This window comes from Chiloscyllium punctatum, chromosome 15 (assembly GCF_047496795.1).
Source record: "Chiloscyllium punctatum isolate Juve2018m chromosome 15, sChiPun1.3, whole genome shotgun sequence".
NCBI classification, from domain to species: domain Eukaryota; kingdom Metazoa; phylum Chordata; class Chondrichthyes; order Orectolobiformes; family Hemiscylliidae; genus Chiloscyllium; species Chiloscyllium punctatum.
Window position 1 is genome coordinate 94,467,125 of NC_092753.1, and position 25,120 is coordinate 94,492,244.

The 25,120-nt window shown below is 45.6% G+C and overlaps 1 protein-coding gene across 2 annotated transcripts in view; it reads left to right on the plus strand.

Moving 5' to 3' along the window:
* Positions 1–19,579: 19,579 nt before the first annotated feature.
* The window catches only part of LOC140486513 (SAM domain-containing protein SAMSN-1-like), a 167,231-nt gene continuing 161,690 nt past the window's right edge, over positions 19,580–25,120 (plus strand). For both annotated transcript variants that reach the window (XM_072585766.1, XM_072585767.1), the window contains exon 1: positions 19,580–19,706. In XM_072585766.1, coding sequence (XP_072441867.1) covers positions 19,683–19,706 — 24 coding nt within the window. In that variant the 5' untranslated portion in view covers positions 19,580–19,682. The remainder of the gene's footprint in view (positions 19,707–25,120) is intronic.

Sequence of the window (25,120 nt, forward strand, 5' to 3'; positions counted from 1 at the left end):
ATTGTTTAATTTGGGAGCCAGATCTGACGGAGCAGAACTCCCCTGGGCCTGGCACTGGGAGTGACCATCAGCCTCAAAAACGGTCTCAGGTCAGGGGAGTGACTCTAACCAATGTGTCAGGAGTTACCCTTGAGGCCCAGGTAGCAAGTTCCAAAGGTCTTGTGTGCCAGAAAACTTGATAGGACAAATCAATCGGAAACACTGTGGCTGTTTGGAAAGTGAATTAGACAAACATTCCTTTGCTCCTTTTCTGCAAGTTCTAGAAAGGAGGGAGGGAGGGAGATGATGACGTCAAAGAAAAAACACAGTCAGAAACTAACTGTCACGTGACCTTTCTGTCCCGCTGGCATGTTGGAGATGGGGTGTCTGGGATGAGGGAGTAGGAACGCTTTGGTGCTGGGGTGTTGTTTCCGTGGCGATGGCTATAGTCTGTGAGTGAACCCGATCACAGCTCACAATCTGACAGTGTACTGTACACTCAAAGGGGAGATGGGGAAACCTCCAGTGCCACCTGCTGGAATAAATAAAGAACAGCGAAACAGGCCTTCAGTGTCATAACATTCAGCCCTCTCACGTTGATCAAAGTTGAGCTGCATCTCACTCCTGTTTAGCTATATCAACTCTATGTCCCTTAGTATTCGTACCTCACAATACTTACCTTTCCACCTGTACCTCCTCCAATCTTGTGTATTTGTGTTCATTGCACTGTATGTGGCTTACTGTACAATGGAGAAACCAAATGCAGACTGGGTCACCGCTCTACAGAACACCTCAATTCTGTGTGTAAGCAGGACCCTGACCTTCCCATAGCTGTCATTTTAACACAGTGTCCTGCTCGCATGCCCACCTGTCAGTCCCTCGGCATGCTGCAGTGTTTCGGTCAATCCCAGCGCAAACTGGTGGAACAACATCTCATGCTCACACTCGGCAATTTACAGCCTCTGGACTCAATATTGAGTATAATGCCTTCAGATTGTGAACCATTTCTTCCCTTTGTTTTAGCTGGTTATCAGGTACCCCCGTCCCCCATCGCACTTATTGTCCTTTCAAGTCTGGAAGGAGTCTCACCATTGTTCTGCCATTCTCACATTCCGATCTCTTATTGTAAACCACTCACATATTTTCTCCCTCAGCACCTATGCCCACTACCTCCACCATTAACCATCCAAACTATACCATAAATGCTGTCCCACCACACTTCACTAACCTCGAAACGTTTGCTTGACCCGCTGGGATCTCCAGTGTTTGTTGTTTTCAGTACAGGTTCCGGGATCTGCAACAATTTGTTCCTACAACCTATTAATCTTGTCCTTGAATCTACCAGTGAAACCTTCAGTTTATTCATTCCTGGTGAAGGGCTCTGGCCCAAAACATCGACTCTCCTGCTCCTCGGACGCTGTGCTTTTCTAGCACCATACTCTCGACTCTGATCTCCAGAATTTGCATTCCTCACTTTCTCCTAGTCAACCCTGAGTGTCCAGAACCATTGGGAAGGAGAAAGACCATAAGACCATAAGAATGCAGAACAGGAGTAGGCCATTTTGCCCCTCAAGCCTGCTCCACTGGCCAGTAGGATCATGGAAGATCCCACACTCTTCACATCCACTTTTCAGCCCTTTCCCTGTGACTGATTCCCTGACTGATTAAGAATCTATCTCAGCCTTTAAACATACACAAGATCTCTGCCTCAATAGCTCTCTATGGCAAGGAGTTCCAAAATTCCACAACCTTCAGAGAAGAAAGTCCTCACATCTCAGTTCGCTGATGACACCACCATAGTTGGTTGAATCTCAGAGGGTGACGAAACAGACTACAGACGGGAGGTGGAAGACCTGGAAAAATAGTGTACTGAGAACAACCTAGCTCTCAATCTCGGCAATGCTGGGGGTGGAGGGGGGGTTACTCATGCCCCCCTACACACTAACAGCTCAGAGATGGAATGAAGGGAGAGTCTCAAGCTCCTGGGAGTGGTCATCCACAACAAGCTTTCTTGGACTCTTCATGTGGACGCACTGGTTACAAAGGCCCAACAATGTCTCTTCTTCCTCAGGCAGCTGAGGAAATTTGGCATGACAGCGAATACCCTCGCCAACGTTTATAGGTGCGTCATTGAGAGCATTCTGTCTGGATGTATCACTACCTGGTATGGCAACTGTACCATTCAAGATCAGAGACGGTTACAGAGAGTGGTGAACTCGGCCCGGGCAATCACAAAGACCAGCTTCCCATCTATAGAATCCATCTACAGGCCCGCTGACAAGGAAAGGCCACCAGCATTCTCAAAGGTCCATCCCACCCTGTCAATGTTTTTCTACAACCTCTACCATCGGGGAGAAGGTATAGAAGCCTGAACACACACACCAGCCAGTTTCGTAACAGTTTCTATCCTACTGCTGTTAGAATACGTCTTGGACTCACAAACTCTTAACATTCCCCTCTATCTGTGTTTTGGTTTTTGTTTTTAACTCTGTGATCTGCCTGTATCGCTCGCAAGACAAAGCTTTTCACTCTGCCTCGGTACACATGACAATAAATTCAATTCAATTGGTGCCCCTTTATTCTGAGACTGTGCCCTCTGCTCCTAGAGAGAAAACATTCTCTCAGCACTGACCCAGTCAAGCCCCATCAAGAAAGTTGCAGATTTTCATCAGCTTTTAGTGTGAAAAAGATGTTTCCCATCTGAACTACCTAGTTTGAGTTTTAGATTTACCCCCTCATGCTAAATCCTCTCCCACCAGAGGCAATACAAATGATATCACAAAATCACACAGGTGGATTACAGCACAGATGTAGATCATTTGGCCCATTGTGACTGTATCCGCTTTTCAAAGGAGTGTCATTACTGGGTGCCAAACTCCTGACCTTTCTCCGCAGCCTGAACATTATTTTTAATTATGTCTGTGTCTGTTGTAGCGAGCCGTAACAGACTCTGTGCCCCAACGCGCACATGCCAACCATGTTTTGACAGATATAGGGAATCATTTTGCTTTACTCTTTTATGGGACATGGACATCTCTAGCAAGGCCTGCATTTATTGCTCGTCCCTAATTATCCTTGAATTGATTGGTGCTCTCAGCTATTTCAGAGGACAATTCAGAGTTAGACACAATGCTGAGGGTCTGGTGTCATACATAGGCCAGACCAGGTCATGAATGCTGATTTCTTCCTTAAAGACATTAGTGAAGCAGTTGGGTTTTCACAACAATTGGCAGTGGTCACATGGTCACAATTAAGCACGTTGTTTTTTTTAATTCCAGGTGTTTTTTGAAATTGAATTCAAATTTAACCACCTCCCATTGTGGGACTTGAACATATCCCCACACCATTAGCCTGGTGTTCCACATTACTGGCCTGGTGTCACTCTCTCATTATAGGAAGCTGGTGAGGAGAGGGATAGGAGGAGGGATTGAAGGAGAAAGTAAATAGGTGGGATTGGGAATTAAAGATAGGATTGGAGTAATAAAGGGAGAGAGATCAGGTCAGTGTGATTGGAGGGAGAAGGTGAGTAGGTGGGATTGGTTAAGAATATGGTCTTGGCTCCAGGTAGCAACCCACATTGAAGAGGCATTCTGAAAAGCAATAATGTTATGGCAGAAGAAAAAGGAAGGAATGCCTAATTTGGCATTGCTCTGTATTCTGTCTGCATTGTGTCAAAGCTTCAGTCAGATAGTTGCAAATGGACGGAGAGGAAATGAACAGCTGATCCATCAAGTCTATCCAACACTCATCACAACTTGTGACTAACTCTTCCCCTTACCGCCCACAGCCCACTCGTCATAAGCCACTGGGAGAGGCAATAAATAACAGTGGATTAAGAAACACACTTGGAAGAATTCAGAAAACTCTGGAAAATTCCTCTCCAGTCACCTCTGACAATCAAAGCCACACCAGGAAACTGCATTGACTGTGTGCACGATAACTGTTAAACCGTTTAGTCTTTCTATGATGTAATATTTATCCCAGACGAGTTTAATGGCCATTAGTAGTCAAGCAGAGGGTCAGCACCCAATGCCTCAGCCAGCAATCCAAACCAAGAATAGTGCAGGAGACCATTTTGCCCATCAATTCAATCCTGGTTTGTTCAAACAATAATCCTGTTAGTCCCACTTCCCTGCTTCTTATCCCATTCCCTGGAAACCCTCTGCTCTCTGGGAATGAAAACCACCTAACGTCTTGTCTTTTCCTCCTCTGGGGTAGTTTCTAAGTTTGCCTCCTTGTGCCAGACTATCAAACTGGATGTTTCGACCATGAGAATCATTGTTATCCCTTCTGGGATTTTACAGACCTACATCAGATTACCTCCAGGTCTACCCTGAAGGAAATATGGAAATCACTAACGTAGGGCGTGGTTGCAGAGAATGGTACTGAAGATTTTAAGCAAAGTCTTGATAAGCATGTAAGGGAGAAGGGAGTAGTCTGTGTGGGTAACCTCTGGGGTGCTCCAATTTCCACCCACAGTCCAAAAATGTGCAGGATAGCTCGATTGGCCATGCTAAATTGTCCATCGTGGGCAGGGATGTGCAGGCGAGGTAGGTTTGCCAGGGTAAAATGTGGAATTATAAGGGCAGGGTGGGGCTGGTTATGGTGGGATGCACCTTGGACCATTGACTGGACTTGATGGGCTGAATGGCCTCTTTCCACACATTCTATGATTCTAATACTGAGGGTCATTTCAGGAAAGTTGGGACAAGGCCAAAATAAATTAAGTGTAAATGGTAATATGGGCTGGTCAGATCAAAGGTCACAGTGTCACATCGAAAACATCAGCAGGAGTAGGCCATTCAACCCTTGGAACCTGCTCCACCATTTCATATGATCATGGCTGATCATTCAACTTTCTCCCCATACCCTTTGATCCCTTTCACCCTAAGAACCATGTCTAACTCCATCTTGAAAACATTTAATGTTTTGGCCTCAACCCTTTTCTGTGGTAGAAAATTCCACAGGCTCCCCACTCTCTGGACGAAGAAGTTTCTCCTCATCTTGGTCCTATATGGCCTACCCTGTACCATTAAACTGTGACCCCCGGTCCTGTCCTTCGCCTGGATCATCAGGAACCATCCTTCCTGCTGACTAGTCCTGCTAGAATTTTGTAGGTTTCTATGAGATTCCCTCATTTTTGAAACTCCAGTGAAGAAGGTCTTAACCGATCACTGTAAAATCTGAGGAACTATGGTATTTTAAACCCGCAATCCACCCTGTAAAGTGACACTAACATTTTCTCAAAGGTCGGCACATCATCCATAGGACATAAAAGCAACAGAATTAGGCCATTCAGCCCATTGAGTCCGCTCCAACATTCGATCACGGATGTGCTCAATACCACTCTCCAGCCTTCTCCCTGTAACCCTTGATCGCTTTAGGAATCAAGAACCTGTCTTAAATACTCAGTGGCCTCCAGAGCCCACTGCAACAATGAGCTCTACAGATTCACCAACATCTGGCTGAAGACATCCGCTATGGCAGAGAACCATCCATTGCAGACTAATGAGTGCAGTGACAGTTGCAGTGACTGACCCAGAGCCAACCGTGAGGCTGCGATGGTGCATTCACCTTGAGAGCCTCAACAGTCTTAGTGCTGATGGAACTCTTGCAGGGAGAGCTGGCAGCGAGATCCAGGACAGTGTTCCAGGAATGGCCGATATCTGTCCGCGTTGGGATGGAGTTCTATGTTTCGGAAGCCAGTTTGGAGTTAATAATGTTTGTCTTGCCAGTTCTCCAGGGAATGGGAAAGTCATGGGGTCAAGAGCAGTAGGAATCATGTAAATAACATTCTGCCCTGGGATTGGGCCCATTTCAGATAGAAGGTCAGGATAACTTTTTTCAGTCGGTCAGTTTGGTCTCTTTGAGCGGATTACATTGAGCTCCCAATAAAACAAAGCTGTTTGATGAAAGTGGAACAGTGCAGGGCTTATCTTTTTAAAACAACCAGAACAGAAACACTGATCCAAGAAGCACAAGTGAATTATTTGTTAATTTAGTCTCTTCTCATGCTGGAAGAAGCTGACTGAAAACAGACATATGGCTTTATTAGCATAAGCAATGGGGCAGATAATTTCAATGGATACTCTCCAGGCATATTCCAACCCACGTCCAGAACAGGCAGGATTTGAATCCCAGCCACCTAGGTCAGAGGGAGAAGTACTACCACTGCACCACAAGTGCTTGCTGGTTTGTGCTATGATTTGTAATCCAGTAGCCATATGACTGTAAATTCACAAGATGTTGGAGCAGGTGTTGGCCGTTCAGCCCATCTATCCCACTCTGCGATTCAAAAGAGATTGTGGCTGATCAGATCATCCACTTCCTGCCTTTTCCCCACAACCGTCCATTCTCTTTCTATTTAAAAATCTGTCTATCTCAGCTTTGAGTGTACTTCATGGGGCAGCGCTGGCCCAGTGGTATCATTGCTGGGATGTTAATCGTGTGACCTAGACTGTGTTCTTGGGGTCCTGGGTTCAAATCCTACCATTGACAGATGGTGGAGTTTGAATTCTGCAATAAAGAGTCTAAACCCACCTGACTCCCTTTAGGTAAGGAAACTACCATGCTTACCTGATCTAGCTTCCATGTAACCACAGCAATGTGGTTGACTCTTAATTGCCCTCTGGGTAATAGATGCTAGCCTCGCCAGCAATGCCCTTATCCCATGAATGATTATAAAAAAGCTTCATGGTTCAACCTTGACACCCCTGTGTGGTAAGTTATTATGCAGATTTGTTACCCTCAGAGAGAAGGCACTCCTTCTTATCTCTGTCTTAAATGCGTGACTTAAGATTAAAATTATTGTCTCTGATTCTAGACTCTCCCATAAGGTGAAACAACATTTTCCACATCTACCTTGTCAAGTCCCCCAAGAATCTTGTATGTTTCTGTAAGGTTGCCTCTCATTCCTCTAAATTCCAACAGGTTTAGGCCCAGTCTACTCAACCTCTTCTCATAACCTCTCCCATATCAACCCTAGTCATCCTTCTCTGGACTGCCCCAATCCCAGCACATCATCCCTCAACTAGACTAGTGGGTTCAAATCCTGTCCCATCAGCTGGGAAATTTAAATCTGATTAATTAAGTAAATGAGGAACAAAAAGTTGATATCTTAAAACCAACTAGATTGTTATATTAAAAAGCACAGTCTTTCAGGAAGGAAACTTTTCACACTGGGACAAAGTGAGGATGCTGGAGATCAGAGTCGCGAGTGTGGTGCTGGAAAAGCACAGCAGGTCAGGCAGCAACACTCTCTAGACCGGATGTCACACTGCAGTCTCACATCAGCATGCTTGGTCTTCAAGCCAGCCTTCAGAGAACATCTCTGGGACACACACGCACCAATCAACCCCACCGCCCTGTGGTTGATCACTTCAACTCCCCCTCTCACTCTGCCAGGGACATGCAAGTTTTGGGCCTCCTCCACTGCCAAATGCTAGCCACCCAATACTTGAAGGAAGAACACCTCATCTTCTGCCTTGGGACTCTCCAACCACACGGGATCAACATTGATTTCACTAATTTCCTCATCTCCCCTTCCCCCACCTTATCCCAGATCCAACCTTCCAACTCAGCACTGCCCTCTTGAACTGTCCTACCTGTCCATCTTCCTTCCCACCTAATCGGTTCCACCCTCCTTTTCGACATATCACCATTACCACCCCCCACCTCCATCTACCTACTGCATTCCTGGCTACCTTTCCCACAAGCCTTACCCAAGCTCCATTTGTCTCTCAGCCCCCTTGGGGGTCCCCCTCAGTGCCACACTTTGACTCTGCAATGGCCTAGCAAGCCACACAGTTGTAAACAAAAAGGTGACTCACCGACACTTTTTCAATGGGCTATCAGGGATGGACAACCAACGTTAGGATTTCCAATGGTACCCACATCCTGCAAGTTAAAAAGGAATGCCTTACACAGAGGAAACTATCTAGTATGAATGTCACTGTGATCCACATCCCGAGGTCAACGGTCAAGGAATGTGCATTTGAATCCCAATGTGGCAGTGAAACTGGAATTCAGTTTTTCGATAAAATTGGATTAAAAAGCTAACCTAATTGAAACTATTAGTGATGATTTCTGCCAATTGTCATAAACAGCCATCTGGTTCATTAATGTCCTTCAGAGAAGTGAAGTAACTCCACAGAGGCAGTACCACGTCACCAAGTCAGCCCTCAGTTACACGTGCACCAGCCAACTCAGAGCCAGTCCAGAGAATGAGGAGACTGAGACTCCAGTTCATTTTAAAAAAAATCTTATTAAACACTACAGTTTACAAACAATTAACATTAACAGCTGTATACACAGAAACAGTAATTTACAAGGGAGAGGAGCAGCAAAGCCAGGCCTCAAACCCCACCGTTCAACCAGTTTCCAGGGGAGTGAGGACAAATCCCAGTCATCACAAAACAGGAACAGTAACACACACATACAAGGCAGTTCAATTAGATAGGAAACTGTGCAGAGAATACGCACCCAACAACCCACCCATCCATCCCACCTTCTGACCAATCTAAGACAGCCCACCCAGCTCTCGGTCCACCATGACACACCGTCTGGCCACCCCGTCCTGATTCCCAACACCCCCAGGACAACAGCGGTCAGGATGTCCTACCCACCTTCCAGCTTCCCTAACCGCCCTTCGCACCTTCCGGCCACCTCTAGAACAGCCCGCCCTGGTACCTGCCTGGGGTGACAGCGCTGAGGATGGCCTACCCGCCTTCCAGCTCTCGGTCTGCCCCTACGTACCAACTAGCTCTCGCCCACCCCAATGCGCCATCTGGCCCGTGGACTACTCTGACACGCCTTCCAGCCACTTCTAGGACAGCCCATCTCGATTACCCCTTCTCAGGATGATAGCGCGCAGAATGGCCTACCCACCTCTAGCTCTCAGGGCAACTGGCATCAGGGTGGCCTACCCACCCTCCAGTTTTTGGGGCAGCTGACCCACCTTTGGGTTCATAGGATGGCCTGCCCACCTTCCGGCTCTCAGGCTTACATCTTTCAGGATGCCTCCCAGCTCACACTAAGGCCTGCCAGACCCAGGGACACACAAGACAGTGCAGGTGAAAACCCAACAAGCAACAAGACAGAGTCAATCATCAATAAGCAGACTCCCTTCTGGTACAGAGTCCATTACCATAAATAGTTCTCTTCAAAATGTAGAGTCCATTCCCAGGAACACAGCCCACTCCAATACACAAAGTGCATTGTCAGAAATAGAGTCCACTCTAAACTGCAGAGTCCATTGCCAAAAACAGAGTCCACAACCAAGGGCAGAGTCCACTCCCGAGGGCAGCAAATGCACATCCCACAGCACACACACAGGTGTTCAGTGTCCATGGAGGCCTAGTTTACCAACAGAGAACCGGGCCCACTCACAGGAACACAGTACGTTGTAAAAGGTTCAGCTAACTCACAGGGCGTTTGATCCACTCCTGAAGGCAGAGTCCGTGCCTGAACTCCAGGACACAGCAAATGCTGACCTCCCAGCACACATCCAGGTGTTCAGTCTTTATAGAGGCCTAGTCACCCACAAAGGGTCAGGCCTACCCAAACAGTAACAGCTCATCTGGTCAGATGTATTTTCTCACAAGGCCTCAGTCCAAACACCAAAAAAGTGAAAACCCATACAAAAAACAAAGAAAACCAGAGTGCAAGGGCTAAGTCCTGCCACAAAATCAGCATAGTCCTTTTCTCAAAGAAATTGAGAAAAGAGTAACACACAGGCTGTAACTAGCCAGTGAAACAACAGTTCCCTAATGAGGGTTGTGATATACCTGTGGCACATTGACTGTGATGATCTGGCCTGACCTATACCGGCTTTCCTGTGAGGACACTATCAGTTACTTCACCTCGCCCAGCATACTGACAAGCTCCTCCCAGCCCGCTTTCCTCCAGGCTGGTCATCAACCCTCCGGCCCCAAGCCAGCCCACGTACTGGCTGCCCCATCCCATGTACCGGCTGCCCCATCCCTTGACCAGCTTTCCTACGGGTACACTTTTGGCTGCCTAACCCTCTGCCACCCTGTGTCCTAACAGACTCCTCCCAACCTGCTTTCCTCCAGGCTGGTCATCGACCCCCCCCCCCAGCTCCTGGACACCCCACGTACTGACTGGCCCACTCTGGCCAACGTTGTAACACAATTAATTACAAAACCCACAAGCAATAACAATTCATAAAATCTTCACAATATACAGTTTCCAGCCCAAAGGCAGAGTCCACTCACAAGGCAGAAAATGCACACCCCGCAGCACATACACAAGAGTTCAGTCTCCATAGAGGCCTGGACCAGGGATATATTTCCCTCCCCACCCCTTTCCGTTTTCCACAAAGACCGTTCCCTCCGTGACTACCTGGTCAGGTCCACGCTCCCCAACAACCCACCCTCCCATCCTGGCACCTTCCCCTGCCACCGCTGGAATTACAAAGCCTGTGCCCACACCTCCTCCCTCACCTCCATCCAAAGCCCCAAAGGAGCCATCAAAGTTTCACCTGCATATTCACAAATGTCATTTATTGTATCCGTTGCTCCTGATGCGGTCTCCTGTACATTGGGGAGACTGGACGCTTCCTCGCAGAGCGCTTTAGGGAACATCTCTGGGACACCCGCACCAATCAACCACACCGCCCTGTGGCCCAACATTTCAACTCCCCCTCCCACTCTGCCGAGGACATACAGGTCCTGGGCCTCCTCCACCGCCGCTCCCTCACCACCCGACACCTGGAGGAAGAACGCCTCATCTTCCGCCTTGGAACACTTCAACCCCATGTGGACTTCACCAGTTTCCTCACTTCCCTTCTCCCCCATCTCACCCCAGCTCCAACCTTCCATCTCAGCACCATCCTCATGACCTGTCCCACCTGTCAATCTTCTTTTCCACCTATCCACTCCACCTTCCCCTCTGACCTATCACCTCCATCCCCACCCCCATTCACCTATTGTACTATTTGCTACCTTCCCCCACCCTCCTCTCTGACCTATCACCTCCATCCCCACCCCCATTCACCTATTGTACTATTTGCTACCTTCCCCCACCCTCCTCTCTGACCTATCACCTCCATCCCCACCCCCATTCACCCATTGTACTATTTGCTACCTTCCCCCACCCTCCTCTCTGACCTATCACCTCCATCCCCACCCCCATTCACCTATTGTACTCTTTGCTACCTTCCCCCCAGCCCCTCTCCACTCTGGAGGCTTCCTGCCTCTATTCCTGATGAAGGGCTTTTGCCTGAAACATCGATTTTCCTGCTCCTTGGATGCTGCTTGACCTGCTGTGCTTTTCTAGCATCACACTGATCTAAACTCAGGTTTCCAGCATCTGCAGTCCTCACTGTTGCCCTTCCACAGAGAACCAGGCCCACTCTCAGGAGCACAGGACATTGGAAAGGTGCAGTTAACTCACAGGGGTTTGGTCCACTCCTGAAGGCAGAGTCCATTCCAGGATGCAGCAAATGCTCACCTCCCAGCACACACACAGGTGGTCAGTCTTTACAGAGGCCTAGTCACCCACAAAGGGCCAGGCCTACCCACAGGAACAGCTCATCTGGAAATGCATTTTCTCACAGGGGTTCAGTCAAAACACTAAAAACAATGAAAACCACAGTTAAGACCTGCCACAAAATCAACATTGTCCTCTTCTCAAAGTAAAGGAGAAATGAGCAACACGTGGGCCGGTACCTAACCAGTGAAACAACAGTTTCTGAATGAAAACTAAAATACACCTGTGACGATCAGCCAGCTTGTAAATCAGTCCTCAATAAAAAAGAACACCAGTTAATAAACTTGCTGTGTGGATCTGCCTGTTCAGGAGTCAGGTTCTCCCCAAAAACAGAAACCAACAGAATCTGTAAACACTGGCTGTAGCCAGCCAGCATGGAGTCAGTGCCCTAAACTGAGGAGATTATAAATCTCCTGTTTTTTTTGTATTTTCCCCGACACTACCCCACACGAACAGCGGTAGTGTTTATATTTCCCCCCCCCCCGCACCCATGTTGTGTGTGTGCAGGTGTGAGACACAGTGAGAGACACAAGGTGCACAAATCTTTATTCAGTTTCCACCACCAGGAAGATAGGAAACACCCAAGTGGCCTGTGACAAGCATTGCCCTTCACATCAAAGGGCAATGCTGCGTGATCAAACAGTGAAGGGGAGGGAAGGGATTAAATCAAAATCAATGTGAGAGGGGGAAATGAGATACGCCAATTCCTGTGGTACCCACCTCTCCCTGAACAACTCGAGGGAATTGGTAGACACTGCGTGCTCTCCTGGTTATATTGGTCTGCCAGAGTTCCCTGTTTGTCCCAGGGTAACAGGCCCAATCAGTCATACTCACCTGGTCAACCTCATTCCAAACACTACAGAAAGGAAATCTGCCATCCTTACCTGGTCTGACCTACACATGACTCCAGACCCACAGCAATGTGGTTAACTGTTAACAGCCCTCTGGGTAGTTAGGGATGGGCAATAAACGCTGGCCTAGGCAGCGAAGCTCTCATCCCGTGAATGAATGAAACAAAGAACTGGCCACTTAGCAGTGACTATTACTCAGTCATTCGGTGGAAATGAGAGGAGCTGAGCTGCCTACCTGAAGAATTGACGAAGATCTGCTCTCCACTGCAGGTCACTGGGTAACCATTTGAAGTCAGAGCTCTCTGTCTGAACTGAAGGTGGCATTACATTCCAGGAAATACGAAAGGCCAATGTTCAAATGTTGACTTATCCTTTTCCCATCACAGGGAGAACTCTTGCATGTTTGTAATTTGATCTCAAGTCTGTGAAGACAGGACAGCTTTGTCAAATGTTTCCAGCGTACTTGCCAAAGTTGCAAGAGAGGCAGCAGGCTGTAATTGTGGAGTCACAAGCTCAGACGCAGTAGTGGTTGCCATTTTCTTTGTGAACCCTCGCTCTCTCATGTCTTCTCTCTCCCTGCCCCCTGTTTTCATAAGTGTACCCACACACACCACACTCAAAGACATATCAAAGGATTTTCGAAATGGGGGCACAGTGTGAAATGTTTGGGAAGCACAGCGTCATAAATCTTTCAGGATGGCTGACAAGACAAGGGACTACACAATGAATGATAGGGTCCCAGGAAGGAAGGAGTCACAGGTAGATAGGATAGTGAAGAAGGTGTTTGGTGTGCTTTCCTTTATTGGGCAGAGCATTGAGTGGAGGAGTTGGGAGTTCATATTGTGGCTGTACAGGACATTGGTTAGGCTACTTTTGGAACATTGTGCCCAATTCTGGTCTCTCTCGTAGGAAGGATGTTGTGAAACTTGAAAGGGCTCATGGGTGGCAAGGTGGCACAGTGCTAACCACAGCGCCAGAGACCCGGGTTCAATTCCCACCTCAGGCAACTGTCTGTGTTTGTGCATACTCCCCATTTCTGTATGGGTGTCCTCCGGGTGCTCCGGTTTCTTCCCACAGTCCAAAAATGTGTAGGTTAGGTGAATTGGCCATGCTAAATTGCCAGTAGTGTTAGGTGAAGGGGTAAATGTAGGGGAGTGGGTCTGGATGGGTTGCCTTTTGGAGGGTCGGTGTGGACTTGAGCCGAAGGGCCTGTTTTCACACTGTAAGTAATCTAATTGAATGATTTACAAGGACGTTGCCAGGGTTGGAGAGTTTGAGCTATTAAGGAGAGTCTGAATAGGTTGGCACTGTTTTCACTGGAGCGTTGGAGGCTGAGTGGTGACCTTAAAGAGGTTTACAAAAACATGAGTGGATAGGGTGAATTGACTAGGTCTTTTCCCTGTGGTGGGGGAGTCCAGAACTAGAGGGCATAGGTTTAGGGTGGGAGGGGAAAGATTTAAAAGGGACCTAAGGAGTATCTTTTTATGGTGTTTGTATGGAATGAGCTGCCAGAGGAAGTGGTGGAGACTGAGACAATTACAGCATTTAAAAGGTATCTGGATGGGTATATGAATAGGAAGGGTTCAGAGGGATGTGAGCCAAGTGCTGGCAAATGGGACTAGATTGGGTTGGAATATCTGGTTGGATGAATTGGACCAAAAGGTCTGTTTCCGTGCTGTACTTCTCTATGACTCTGACTGTAAGCAGAGAGGTTGAGAGGGAGGTTCGTGTGCATGTCCATAGATTCTTGACGATGGCAAGACAAGTGGACAAGGTGGTGAAGAAGGCATGGTGATACTATGGCTTAATGAGGTTGTTTTGTCCTGTTTTGTTTTAAAGTGAGGTTTTAAGGCAGGTGCTGAGCTGTCCATTTGGAAAACCAATAAAGTAAACAGCTTGTGAGGCCTTGGGATTTTCTTTTAAATTGGATCAATAGAAGCAACCTAAACAGGTGTGGTCAGGCTCTGACAGAGTCAGGATTTTTAGTTTCTTTGTTCTTCAGTCGCTGTTACTGTTGAGGTCTTGAAGAAGTTAAAGCTATTTCTCTGCCCTCTCTCAGTTATATCTAAAAGCTGGGGGGTTCTCTTCCTGCTCCTGGAGATGGACGTAAGGCAATCTGCTTTCTAAATTTGCCTTTTGACAAATGGGATGTTACTGCTCTGGAACAGTTAATTTGTAATAGTTACTGTATCTATTGTTTTGTTAAGCATTTTGATAGAGTTACAGCTGAACCAATTCTTTTATATTTTTCATTTGTTGAATCTTAATTACCTTCTATGAATAAATTGGATTTTGCTTAATGTCGAGCAGTTTGATCAATTGAGTTGCATCTGGAACGCAACACCTTTAAAATAAGAAAAGGTTAGGGTCTCACCTACCTTAATATATTTTGAGGGGGTTTGAGCTGATCCAGAACAAAGATATGTGGGATACTCCCCTTTATTAATCAAGCCATTGATGACTAGAGTACAGGGTTTATAATAGAGTTGAATTATTAGGTACAATTTTGACAGCCACACTGTAGGAAGGATGTGATTGTACTAGAGAGGGTCCAGAGGAGATTCACCAGTAATGGCCTGGGCTGGTGTGATTCAGTCGTGAAGAGAGACTAGGTAGGCTGGAATTGCTTTACTTACAACAGAGAACGCTGAGGGAGAGATCTGATTGAGGTGTATAAAATTATGAGGACATAGATAAGGTATCCAAGAAGAAACATTTCCTCACAGCAGTGGACAGAATAACCAGGAGGCGTAATAGACAGGGACTTTTAAAGGGAAAATAAGGAAATATGTTTTCACCCGGAGAGTGGTGAGGTAATCTGGAACTCACTGCCTGAAATGGTGGTAGAGGCAGGAACCACCAGAACACTTCAGAAGTATTTGGGTGAACACTTGAGGTTTCATAGAAAAAGGCCAAAGTCCAAGGGGTGGAAAATGGGATTAGATTAACGAGGTGCTTGATGACCAGTATGGACACAATGGACCAAGGGCTGTGAAACCTATTGTGACTGACTTGGGTTGCGTGCTAGAAATCAAGTCCTGCTGTTTCTAGAGTCTTCCCAAAAAGTAACATTTTATAGAACTACACAAAATTTCCTAATTTCCCTGTCTTTTAAATCCAGGTTGACAGACAGCACAGACCAGATTTGTGTACACTACAAGAATAAGTATTGGTTACAAATAAGTAGGTTCTAGCCACAGATAAGCAACTCCAAACTGTTTACACGTAGCACAATTAGTTAAAATTCTCGCCCCCTTATATGACTGTTCCCGACACACAAAAATAGGGAAGGACACAGATAGATGTAAAAATAAACATTGGGGTTATGGATGGAGGGAAAGATCATTGGTTCCTGTCCACTGAGGATCAATGAAATTATCCTTTTGGCTTATCGGGACTTACTATTCAACAATCCCTTTGTTCTCTTGATGCTTACACTTATTTATAGGAGGCACAGAGTGACTGATTCACAATTTATGAAGTCTCTGACTTACTGGTTAAAGTGAGTTTACAACAACTGGATGAGAGTGAATGAAGAACCTTTCTTCAGGCTTGAGACATTTTTTACTACATAGTAACGGAGAGCTCCTTCTGCTTTGGAGGCACAATTGCTTCTGTCTATTCATTCACCCTACATTTGAGGTATTAAAAATCAGTAGGGGTTATGAGATTAAAAAAATGGCTTTGAATTAAATGATCAGCCATGTATGATGTTGAACAGCAGACCAACCTGAATGGGCAGAATGGCCTAATCCTGCTCCTATCTTCTCTGCTCCTGAGAACTCACTGACCTATCATTACAACAACTCTAACTTGGGAACAGTAGTTGCCATTTCCTGTCTTACCACTATCCTTCCCTCTATCATTTAAGTCTTATCCCAGAGATTTCTCCCGGGGTCCTGTGGTCAATGCTCATTACCTCATCCAAATCTCACTGATAAAATAGAAAGAAGGTCTGCCCATGGCTACCTCCTGTTTGTGAGACCCTGCTGTGTATAAAAATGGCTGCCCACATCACAGCAGTGACTACCCCTCAAAGAAAGGCATCAGTGACTCGCAAACATTTTGGGACAACCTGAGGCCATTGGAGGTCACCACAGAAACGTAAATCTTTTCTTTAATTGTATGGCTATAGACCAAGGCGTTAAGCTCCACTAACATTGAATTTGATGTAAAATAATCAAGTTGTCTTCTGAGAGATTACAGCATGACCTCAGTTTCTGATCAGGCCAAATGATGCTGTTGTTATTGAACAGTTTAATCCTCACAGATGACTAAGAGGTTAGTGGAATGGAATGTATTTGTTTGAATGACAGCACTGACTCACAATGACAAAGTAGGACAATTGAACGGATTAAATCTGGAGAACATAACCTGTGAATACATCAATTTTAATTTGTTTTCCATTGAAGCAAATGGAGATGCCTCTTCAATAGAGGTTAGGTTACTAATTTACGAAACATTTCTAAGGTGGCTAAAACAAAAATAAAATTAGCTGTGGTACAATTATTAAATTGATATCTTTGGTTGCCAACTCTAGTTTGACAGGTTCCTGGAGGTTTCATCACGTAACCTCTGACCTATGACATCCCACCCCCTATGCTGACATCATCACTGAAGTCCACCTCCCAACAGCCAATAGGAAAGCAAACAGGATCATTGTCATTGTTGCTTCTTGGTTGTCAGCCAAACACCCTCCACTTGCCTGGTGTCCAAGTCTGACAGAAATAGTAAATAGAGGTGAAGAAGTCATTTGTTTTTAATGTTCTCCAAGATTCTTTTCTCCCTGGGTTTACTTGCAGCAAGAAACTAGAGTTTAATCATCAAGTCCTGATCAACACTGGGAGGCTGTCAAGCTTAGTTAGACATATTGTGCATAGATACGGATGTGTGATAACTCCTGTGTGCTAACATCCAAGTGTCAGTTAGCTCATTTAGCTGGATTGCTCATACGAACTAGGACAAAATAAGAACTAGGAGCAGGAGTAGGCCATCTGGCCCTTTGAGCCTGCCCAGCAAGGTGATGTAAAGTGACTCGACAGAATGGGTTCAGTTCCTGCACAATCTGCGGTCACTGTGGAAGTGTGGTAGCCCTCAGATTAAACTTGCTACTAGTTACCTCTCTCTCGTGAGACAGCAGCTCTCTGCTCCTGTGGTGATCCTGTGATTTTAGTCTCCATCCCACTGAGTGTTAAGATCATCTGTGTAAAAAAGGTCTTGGTTTTGAAGAAAAGTAAGCTGTCTGCAGTTTTCCTTAAATTCTTGGATATAATAGCAGACAAACAGAATATTCAGACACGAGTAAAGGATCCAGTAAAGAAGACCAATGAACTCCCCCACCCTGGTCTTTTTCCCATGGACCTGTATCTTTCTTCCCTTCCAGTGGAGACAGTGTCACTGGCTGAGTAATCCAGAGTCCTAGACTAATATTCTGGGGACTAGGGTTTGTATTCAATGAAAGCAGATATTTTTATTCTCTCAACCGACGTGGGCGTTGCTGGCTGGTCCAGCAATTATTGCCTGTCCCTGATTGCCCCTTGAGAAGGTGGGGGTGAGCTGCCTTCTTGAAACGTTGCAGTCCATGTGCTGTTGTATGACTCACAATGCCCTTAGGGGGTATTCCAGGATATTGACCCAGTGACAGTGCAGGACCGGCAGTATATTTCCAATTCAGGATAGTGATTAGCTTGGAGGGGAACTTGCAGGGGGTGGTGTTCCCATGCATCTGCTGCCCTTGTCCTTCAAGATGGAAGTAGTTGTGGGTTTTGAGGTTGTTGCCTGAGGATCTTTGGTGAGTTCTGCTGTGCACCTTGTAGATAGTACATACTGCTAATACTGAGCATTGGTGCTGGGGGGAGTGGATGCTTGTGGATGTTATGTCAATCAAGCTGGCTGCTTTGCAGATTCCTGATGAAGGGCTTATGCCTAAAACTTCAATTCTGCTGCTATTCGGATGCTCCCTGGCCTGCTGTGCTTTTCCAACATCACAGTCTCGACTCTGATCTCCAGCATCTGCAGTCCCCACTTTTTCGTGGGCTGTTTTGTCCTGGATGGTGTCGAGCTTCTTGAGTATTGTTGGAGCTGGACTCATCCAGACAAGTGAGGAGCATTCCATCACACTCCTGACTTGAGCCATGTAGATGGTGGACAGGCTCTGTGGAATCAGGAAGTTACTAGCTGCAGTATTCGTGGCCTCTGACCTGCTCTTGTAGCCATTGTGTTTGAGACGAGTCCAGCGATCAGTGGTAGCCCCCAGGATGTTGCTAGTGGGGGATTCAGTGATGGTAGCACCATTGAAAGTCAAGGATTAGATTGTCTCTTATTGGAGATGGCCATTGCCTGGCATTTGTTAGGTGAGAATATTGCAATTTAATTAAATAAGTGCTGAAATTAGTAAACGGTGAAATTTAAATTAAACTTTTAAAAAAGTAGAGTTAACAGTGAACCTAATGGCCACCATGTAATCATTGTTGATTTTGATAAAGCCCATTTGTTTCACAATGCCCTTTGGGGAAGGTAATCTGCTGTCTTTACCTGGCCTGGCCTACATGTGACTCCAGACCCACAGAAATGTGGTTGACTCTCAAAAGCCCTCTGAAATAAGCTAACAAGTCACTCAGTTCCAGGGCATTTAGGGTTGGGCATCAACTGGTGGTCTTGCCAATGAGGGAAAGTATAAAGAAAATAGAAAGTTCTACTCAATTCTCTTTTGAAAGTTACCATTGAATGTGTTTCCTAATACCTTCCATTACATTCAAGTCATTCCAAGTTTTCAAACAGCGTCTAACAAATTTCCTTTTAACCTGTTCTATTCTAAGGAGAAAGGTTTCGTATAACTGAGTAATGAAACCAAAATGCTACTGGTGCTCGAAATCGGAAACAAGCACGAGTCTTGGAGGAACCTTGCTGTTCTGGCAGCTTCTGTGGAGAGAGAAAGAAGGATAATGTTTCTCGCCTGGTGTGACTATTCATCAGAACCAATGTTCCATATCCCAGGCACCAGTTGAGCCAATCACTCTTCAGTCCCATTACCAGTTTCAGGTCTAGAATATATCAGTTAATGTTGGTTGGATCCAAAGATTTGAATGCAGTGTTTTGCAATTGAGGAAAGGAAACAGATTGCAACGTGATTCAGTTGAGCTTTTAATGGCCTTGAATCCAGATTAGTGCAACGCTTCATCCAGTGCTAATCTCTGCACTGACAGTTGAGTCTCTCGCTGGTTTTCGCCTGTCTGCAGTAGGATAGAGATAGTCAGTCTCTCGAAAGGATATTCTTTCTCTTATCCTTCCCCACCCTGCCCCGTCGAACAGCCCACACCTTGCCCTCTCTTCACTACGAAGATGAACCTCTTCTGTTTCTCCCTGGTAAGTTCACTCTCTGCTAAATTCCTTGTGTGAAGGTTGTAGACAGATTGCTGCTGGGTTATATTTGAATAACGTGTGGCTGCCTATTTGATTGTAAACTGTGCTCTCGCCTGCTTGGGTGTGTGTGTCCCGAGACTTAATTCCCCGCAGGGACACGGCCAACAATCTGAATTTATATAGCACCTCTAATATTATAAAACAACTCAAGGTGCTTCACACAAGCATGCTCAATTTGACATTGAACTGCAGACAGAAATATTAGGGGAGGAGGACAAATAAAGTTAGGATTTATTGCGTGTTTTAAATGAGAAGGAGAGAAGAACAAAGTCCAAGTGACATGGAACCATGGACTATTATGTGTTCTGTTGCTCCTTTCATCACACCAGCATTGAGAATGATGTACAGACAATAAGGAATAAGCACATGAGTAGGCCATTGAGTAGGATCATGGCTGATCCCTTGCATTCCTCACGTCCACTTCCCTGCCCTCTCTCTGTAGCCCTTCATCTTTGACTGATCACAAATCTATCTCACCCTTAAATATAAAACAGGTTCTCTGACACGACAGCAACATCAACATAATTCCTGATCTCCAGAATTCCCTCACTAACCCCCCCCCAACCCTCTCTGCCAATCTTCTCCTGTCAAACCGTCCTTAAGACCCAGTGCTTTGATCAACATTTGACCCATACATATGCCCCAACCTAGTGAGACCCAGACTCTGGGGTAGGCTGAAGGTTGATCTTGCCCTGATTACTGTCCCCTCACCACACCCCACCCCATAGGTGAACAGCTTGCTGAAGTTCACTGGTAGGGCTGGCATGCAGTAGAAGAACCATAAGAACCTGGCGCAGGGGTAGGCTGTCTGGTCCTTCGAGGTAAAAACAATAACTGCAGATGCTGGAAACCAGATTCTGGATTAGTGGTGCTGGAAGACCACAGCAGTTCAGGCAGCATCCAAGTAGCTTCGAAATCGACGTATCGGGCAAAAGCCCTTCATCAGGAATAAAGGCAGTGAGCCTGAAGCGTGGAGAGATAAGCTAGAGGAGGGTGGGGGTGGGGAGAAAGTAGCATAGAGTACAATGGGTGAGTGGGGGAGGGGATGAAGGTGATAGGTCAAGGAGGAGAGGGTGGAGTGGATAGGTGGAAAAGGAGATAGGCAGGTAGGACAAGTCCGGGCAAGTCATGGGGACAGTTACTGAGCTGGAAGTTTAGAACTAGGATGAGGTGGGGGAAGGGGAAATGAGGAAACTGTTGAAGTCTACATTGATGCCCTGGGGTTGAAGTGTTCCGAGGCGGAAGATGAGGTGTTCTTCCTCCAGGCGTCTGCCTGCTCCGGCATTCAATAAGTTCATGGCTGATCTTTTCATGGACTCATCTCCAATAGATTAAGGAATGGAATCTGCAATCCTTACTTGGCTTGTTTTAACCGTGACTCCTGACCCATGACAATCAACGTGGTTGCCCCGTGGCTGCCCAGAGAGCCACATAGTTCAAGGATGTGTGGGAATCAACAACAAATGACACTCTCATGACATGATTCTGCTTTCAGTACTTTTTTAGCTTTTTAGTCAGAATTCGTTTACTTCCTCTTCATTGGTAATGTGTATCTTTCTGCTGAAGCCTTTCCCTTCCATTCTTACCATCCTAACATTGGGAAGGTGCTGACTCTTTTTGAGGCACTGTTATGAAGATGTGGGTGTACTTTAAGAGAGTTAAAAGCAGCAGAACTACTGGACACAGCGGCAAGTGCTCTCAAGAAGGTAACAATGTAACACTTGGTCGAAAAACTCGATTAGCTTATTGGCTAGAGACAAAAACAAATTCAAATATTAGGCCAATCAGTTTAAATTATATGCTGAAAAGTACCAAACTCCAATCCAGTTTGAACTGAGTATATTGACAATCTTAAAAACCAATGATACAATCCCATACTTTGGGGATATAAGATCAGGGAAAATTGAACAGTTGAGAGGAGAACTGCCAAACCCTGCATGTAAACAGGCTGCTTCAAAAAATAGCTCTCTTGAAAGTAACTTTTCGATTAGTGACCTGTGATGCAGAAATTCCCAACAAGAAGAAAAGAAGACACCGGAAGATCCAAATAGAAGAACCGAAAGCTGCCTGGTTTTGAGATAACAAGTGTTGTTTTGTAAATCTTAAATGGGAGGTTTATCTGACTAGCATTAGAGAAAGGAGATAAAACATGGGTTAGAGTAAGGGCTTGTACGTGGATGGCATGGTGGCTTAGTGGTTAGCACTGTTACCTCGCAGTGCCAGGGACCTGGGTTTGATTCCAGCCTTGGGTGATTGTCTGTGTAGGGTTTGCACATTCTTCCCTGTGTCTATGTAGCCTTCCACAGGTGCTCTAGTTTCCTCCCACAATCCAAAGATGTGTGGGTTTGGTGACTTGTCTGCAGTGTTCCGTGGTGTGAAGGTTAGGTACATTAATCACCGGGAAATGTGATGGTCTTGGAGGGTCAGTGTGAGCCAAAGGGCCTGTTTCCACACTATAGGGATTCTATATCTATGTAGTTGTTAGTTAATTATTCTCTGTTATACTTTAAGAAATAAAGTTGTTACTTTTTACTTTAAATAGTTCTTGGCTACTCGACGTTTTACAGATTACTGCATGGGATAAATCTTTTCAGTGTTGCTGTATTTAAATTAAGCTGGAGAGTTCACCCCGTGTCATAACAGTTTGGGGGCTTGGATCCATGATTTGAATAGATTTGGGGATATGAAAAATTCCAGCAGATTTAAACATCTGCAGGTTAGTGTCCTAGATCTTTAAATAAAACATAGGTGCGACAATTTCTTTAATTTCAGGGACATGTAGTTGATTAAAAACGAGAGAAGGGGCACTTAAAATTGCTAAAGAGGTTCTGGGATTTGAAGATGATTCTCAAGTTTGCCAAGAAAGTTTAGAAGGAAAGGAAAAAGGCCATATTTTTAGGATTAGCAAAGAAGGCAGATTTGGGTTTAACCAAGGACAAAACTAAAACTGAAATTGTAAGGGAATTACTCAAATGCTTAGGTGTGTCAGAGAAACAGTCAAGTGCAGTAGAGGTAGAAAAACTTAAATTATAATTGAGGAAAATGGAAATGGAAGATAAACAAAAAGAGAGAGAGGAAAAAGAGAGGGAGAGAGAAAGAGAAAGAGAGACAGAAGATTCTTGGCTGAGCAAAGAGAAAAAGGGAGAGAAGAGAAGCATAGGATAGGGAAGGAAACTGCAGGGAATGGGCACATTAGAAATGTGGAGCTTATTCAAGGAAAAGCTCCTGTGTGTCCTAGATAAGTATGTACCTGTCAGGCAGGGAGGAAGCTGTAGCGCGCGGGAGCCATGGTTTACGAAGGAAGTGGAATCTCTGGTCAAGAGGAAGAAGAAGGCTTATGTTAGGATGAGATGTGAAGGTACTACAGGGTTACAAGGTAGCCAGGAAAGGCCTAAAGAGAGAGCTCAGAAGAGCCAAGAGGAGACATGGGATGTTGTTGGCGGATAGGATCAGGGTAAACCCGAAGGCTTTCTATAGGTATTTAAGGAATAAAAGAATGACGAGAGTAAGATTAGGGCCAATCAAGGATAGTAGTGGGAAGGTGTGTGTGGAGTCAGAGGAGAGAGGGGAAGCAATAAATTAATATTTTTCGACAGTATTCACTTTAGAAAATGACAATGTTGTCGAGGTGAATACTGAGATGCAGGCTACTAGACTAGGTGGGATTGAGGTTCACAAGGAAGAGGTATTAGAAATCCTGCAGAGTGTGAAAATAGATAAGTCCCCTGGGCCAGATGGGATTTATCCTAGGATCCTCTGGGAAGCCAGGGAGGAGATTGCCGAGCCTTTGGCATTGATCTTTAAATCATCATTATCTACAGGAATAGTGCCAAAAGACTGGAGGATAGCAAATGTGGTTCCCCTGTTCAAGAAGGGGAGTAGAGACAACCCTGGTAATTATAGACCGGTGAGCCTTACTTCAGTTGTTGCTAAAGTGTTGGAAAAGGATATAAGAGATAGGATTTATAATCATCTAGAAAAGAATAATTTGATTAGGGATAGTCAGCACGGTTTTGTGAAGGGGAGGTCGTGCCTCACAAACCTTATTGAGTTCTTTGAGAAGGTGAACAAACAGGTGGATGAGGGTAAAGGGATTGATGTGGTGAATATGGATTTCAGCAAGGCGTTCGATAAGGTTCCCCAAGGTAGGCTATTGTACAAAATGAAGAAGAATGGGATTGTGGGAGATAATGAGACATAACGTCGGTCTTGGAAGTTTGACCCCATGGAATGCAAATATGAAGACCATCGAGGAATTTCCATGACCAACCTCGAAGAAAGAAGTGCTTCGATTCTTAGAACTCAGTGGATTCTATCGAAAGTTTGTTCCAAACGCCAGCAGTGTAGTGGCACTGTTAACCGATTTGCTGAAGAAGAACACAAAGTTTCGGTGGACAGAACCGTACCAGGAGACATTCGACCATTTGGAATCGACGTTAACCACCAAACCAGTTTTAGCTGCACCCATTAGATTAACTACCTCAAATTCAGCCAATGGTCAGGGTTGGGTGGTTGTGACTATGAATGAAGCAGAGAGAGGGACCCAGGAGATAGTATTGAAGGAGCTTCAGCTCTTGAGCTTTTTGAACAGGTTTGAGATGCTTGTTCCCTGTGTGGGTGTGGGGCTATGGAGGAGAAGCAAACTGATCATAGCATCTTGATACGGGACCCATTCAGGAGGGGGGAGAAAAGAGAAATGTAGTTGTAATCAGGGATAGCATTGTCAGGGAATAGACTCTATTCGGTAGCCAGGGTCGAGATTCCCAAAGGCTGTGCTCCCTGCCTGGTGCCCAGGTACAGGATATCTCATTAGGGCTGAAGAGGAACTGGAGTGGGAAGGGAAAGGTGGATGCAAATGCTGTTGGTAGAACGAGGTTCTGCTGAGTGAACATGAGCAATCAGGATTACAAATGACAAAGCAGAACCAAGGAGGTAATAATGTCTCGATTTTTACCTGAGCCACGAACGAAAGATACAGGGTCAACAAGATTACACATGTAAATACCTGGTTCAAAAATTGGTGTGGGAGAAATGGGTTTGAATTCATAAGACATTGGCACCGGTACTGGGGAAGGAGGGAGCTGTTCCAATGGGATAGGCTCCAACTAAATCATGCTGGGACCGGAGTCCTGGCCAATAGCATTACTAGGGCTGTGGAATGGGCTTTAAACTAAATGAGTTGTGGGGGTGGGGGGAGATGATGGATGAGTTCAGTTGCATGGAAATGTATGAGAAACGGAATGGGGATGTGGGGTGGTGGGGAAGGTCAGTAGAGGTGATTAAAGTTTCCAGAATAAGAAAAAGGGTCAGGAATCTAACTTCAGGCACAACAGATAAAGGGACGATTATGAGAAGGG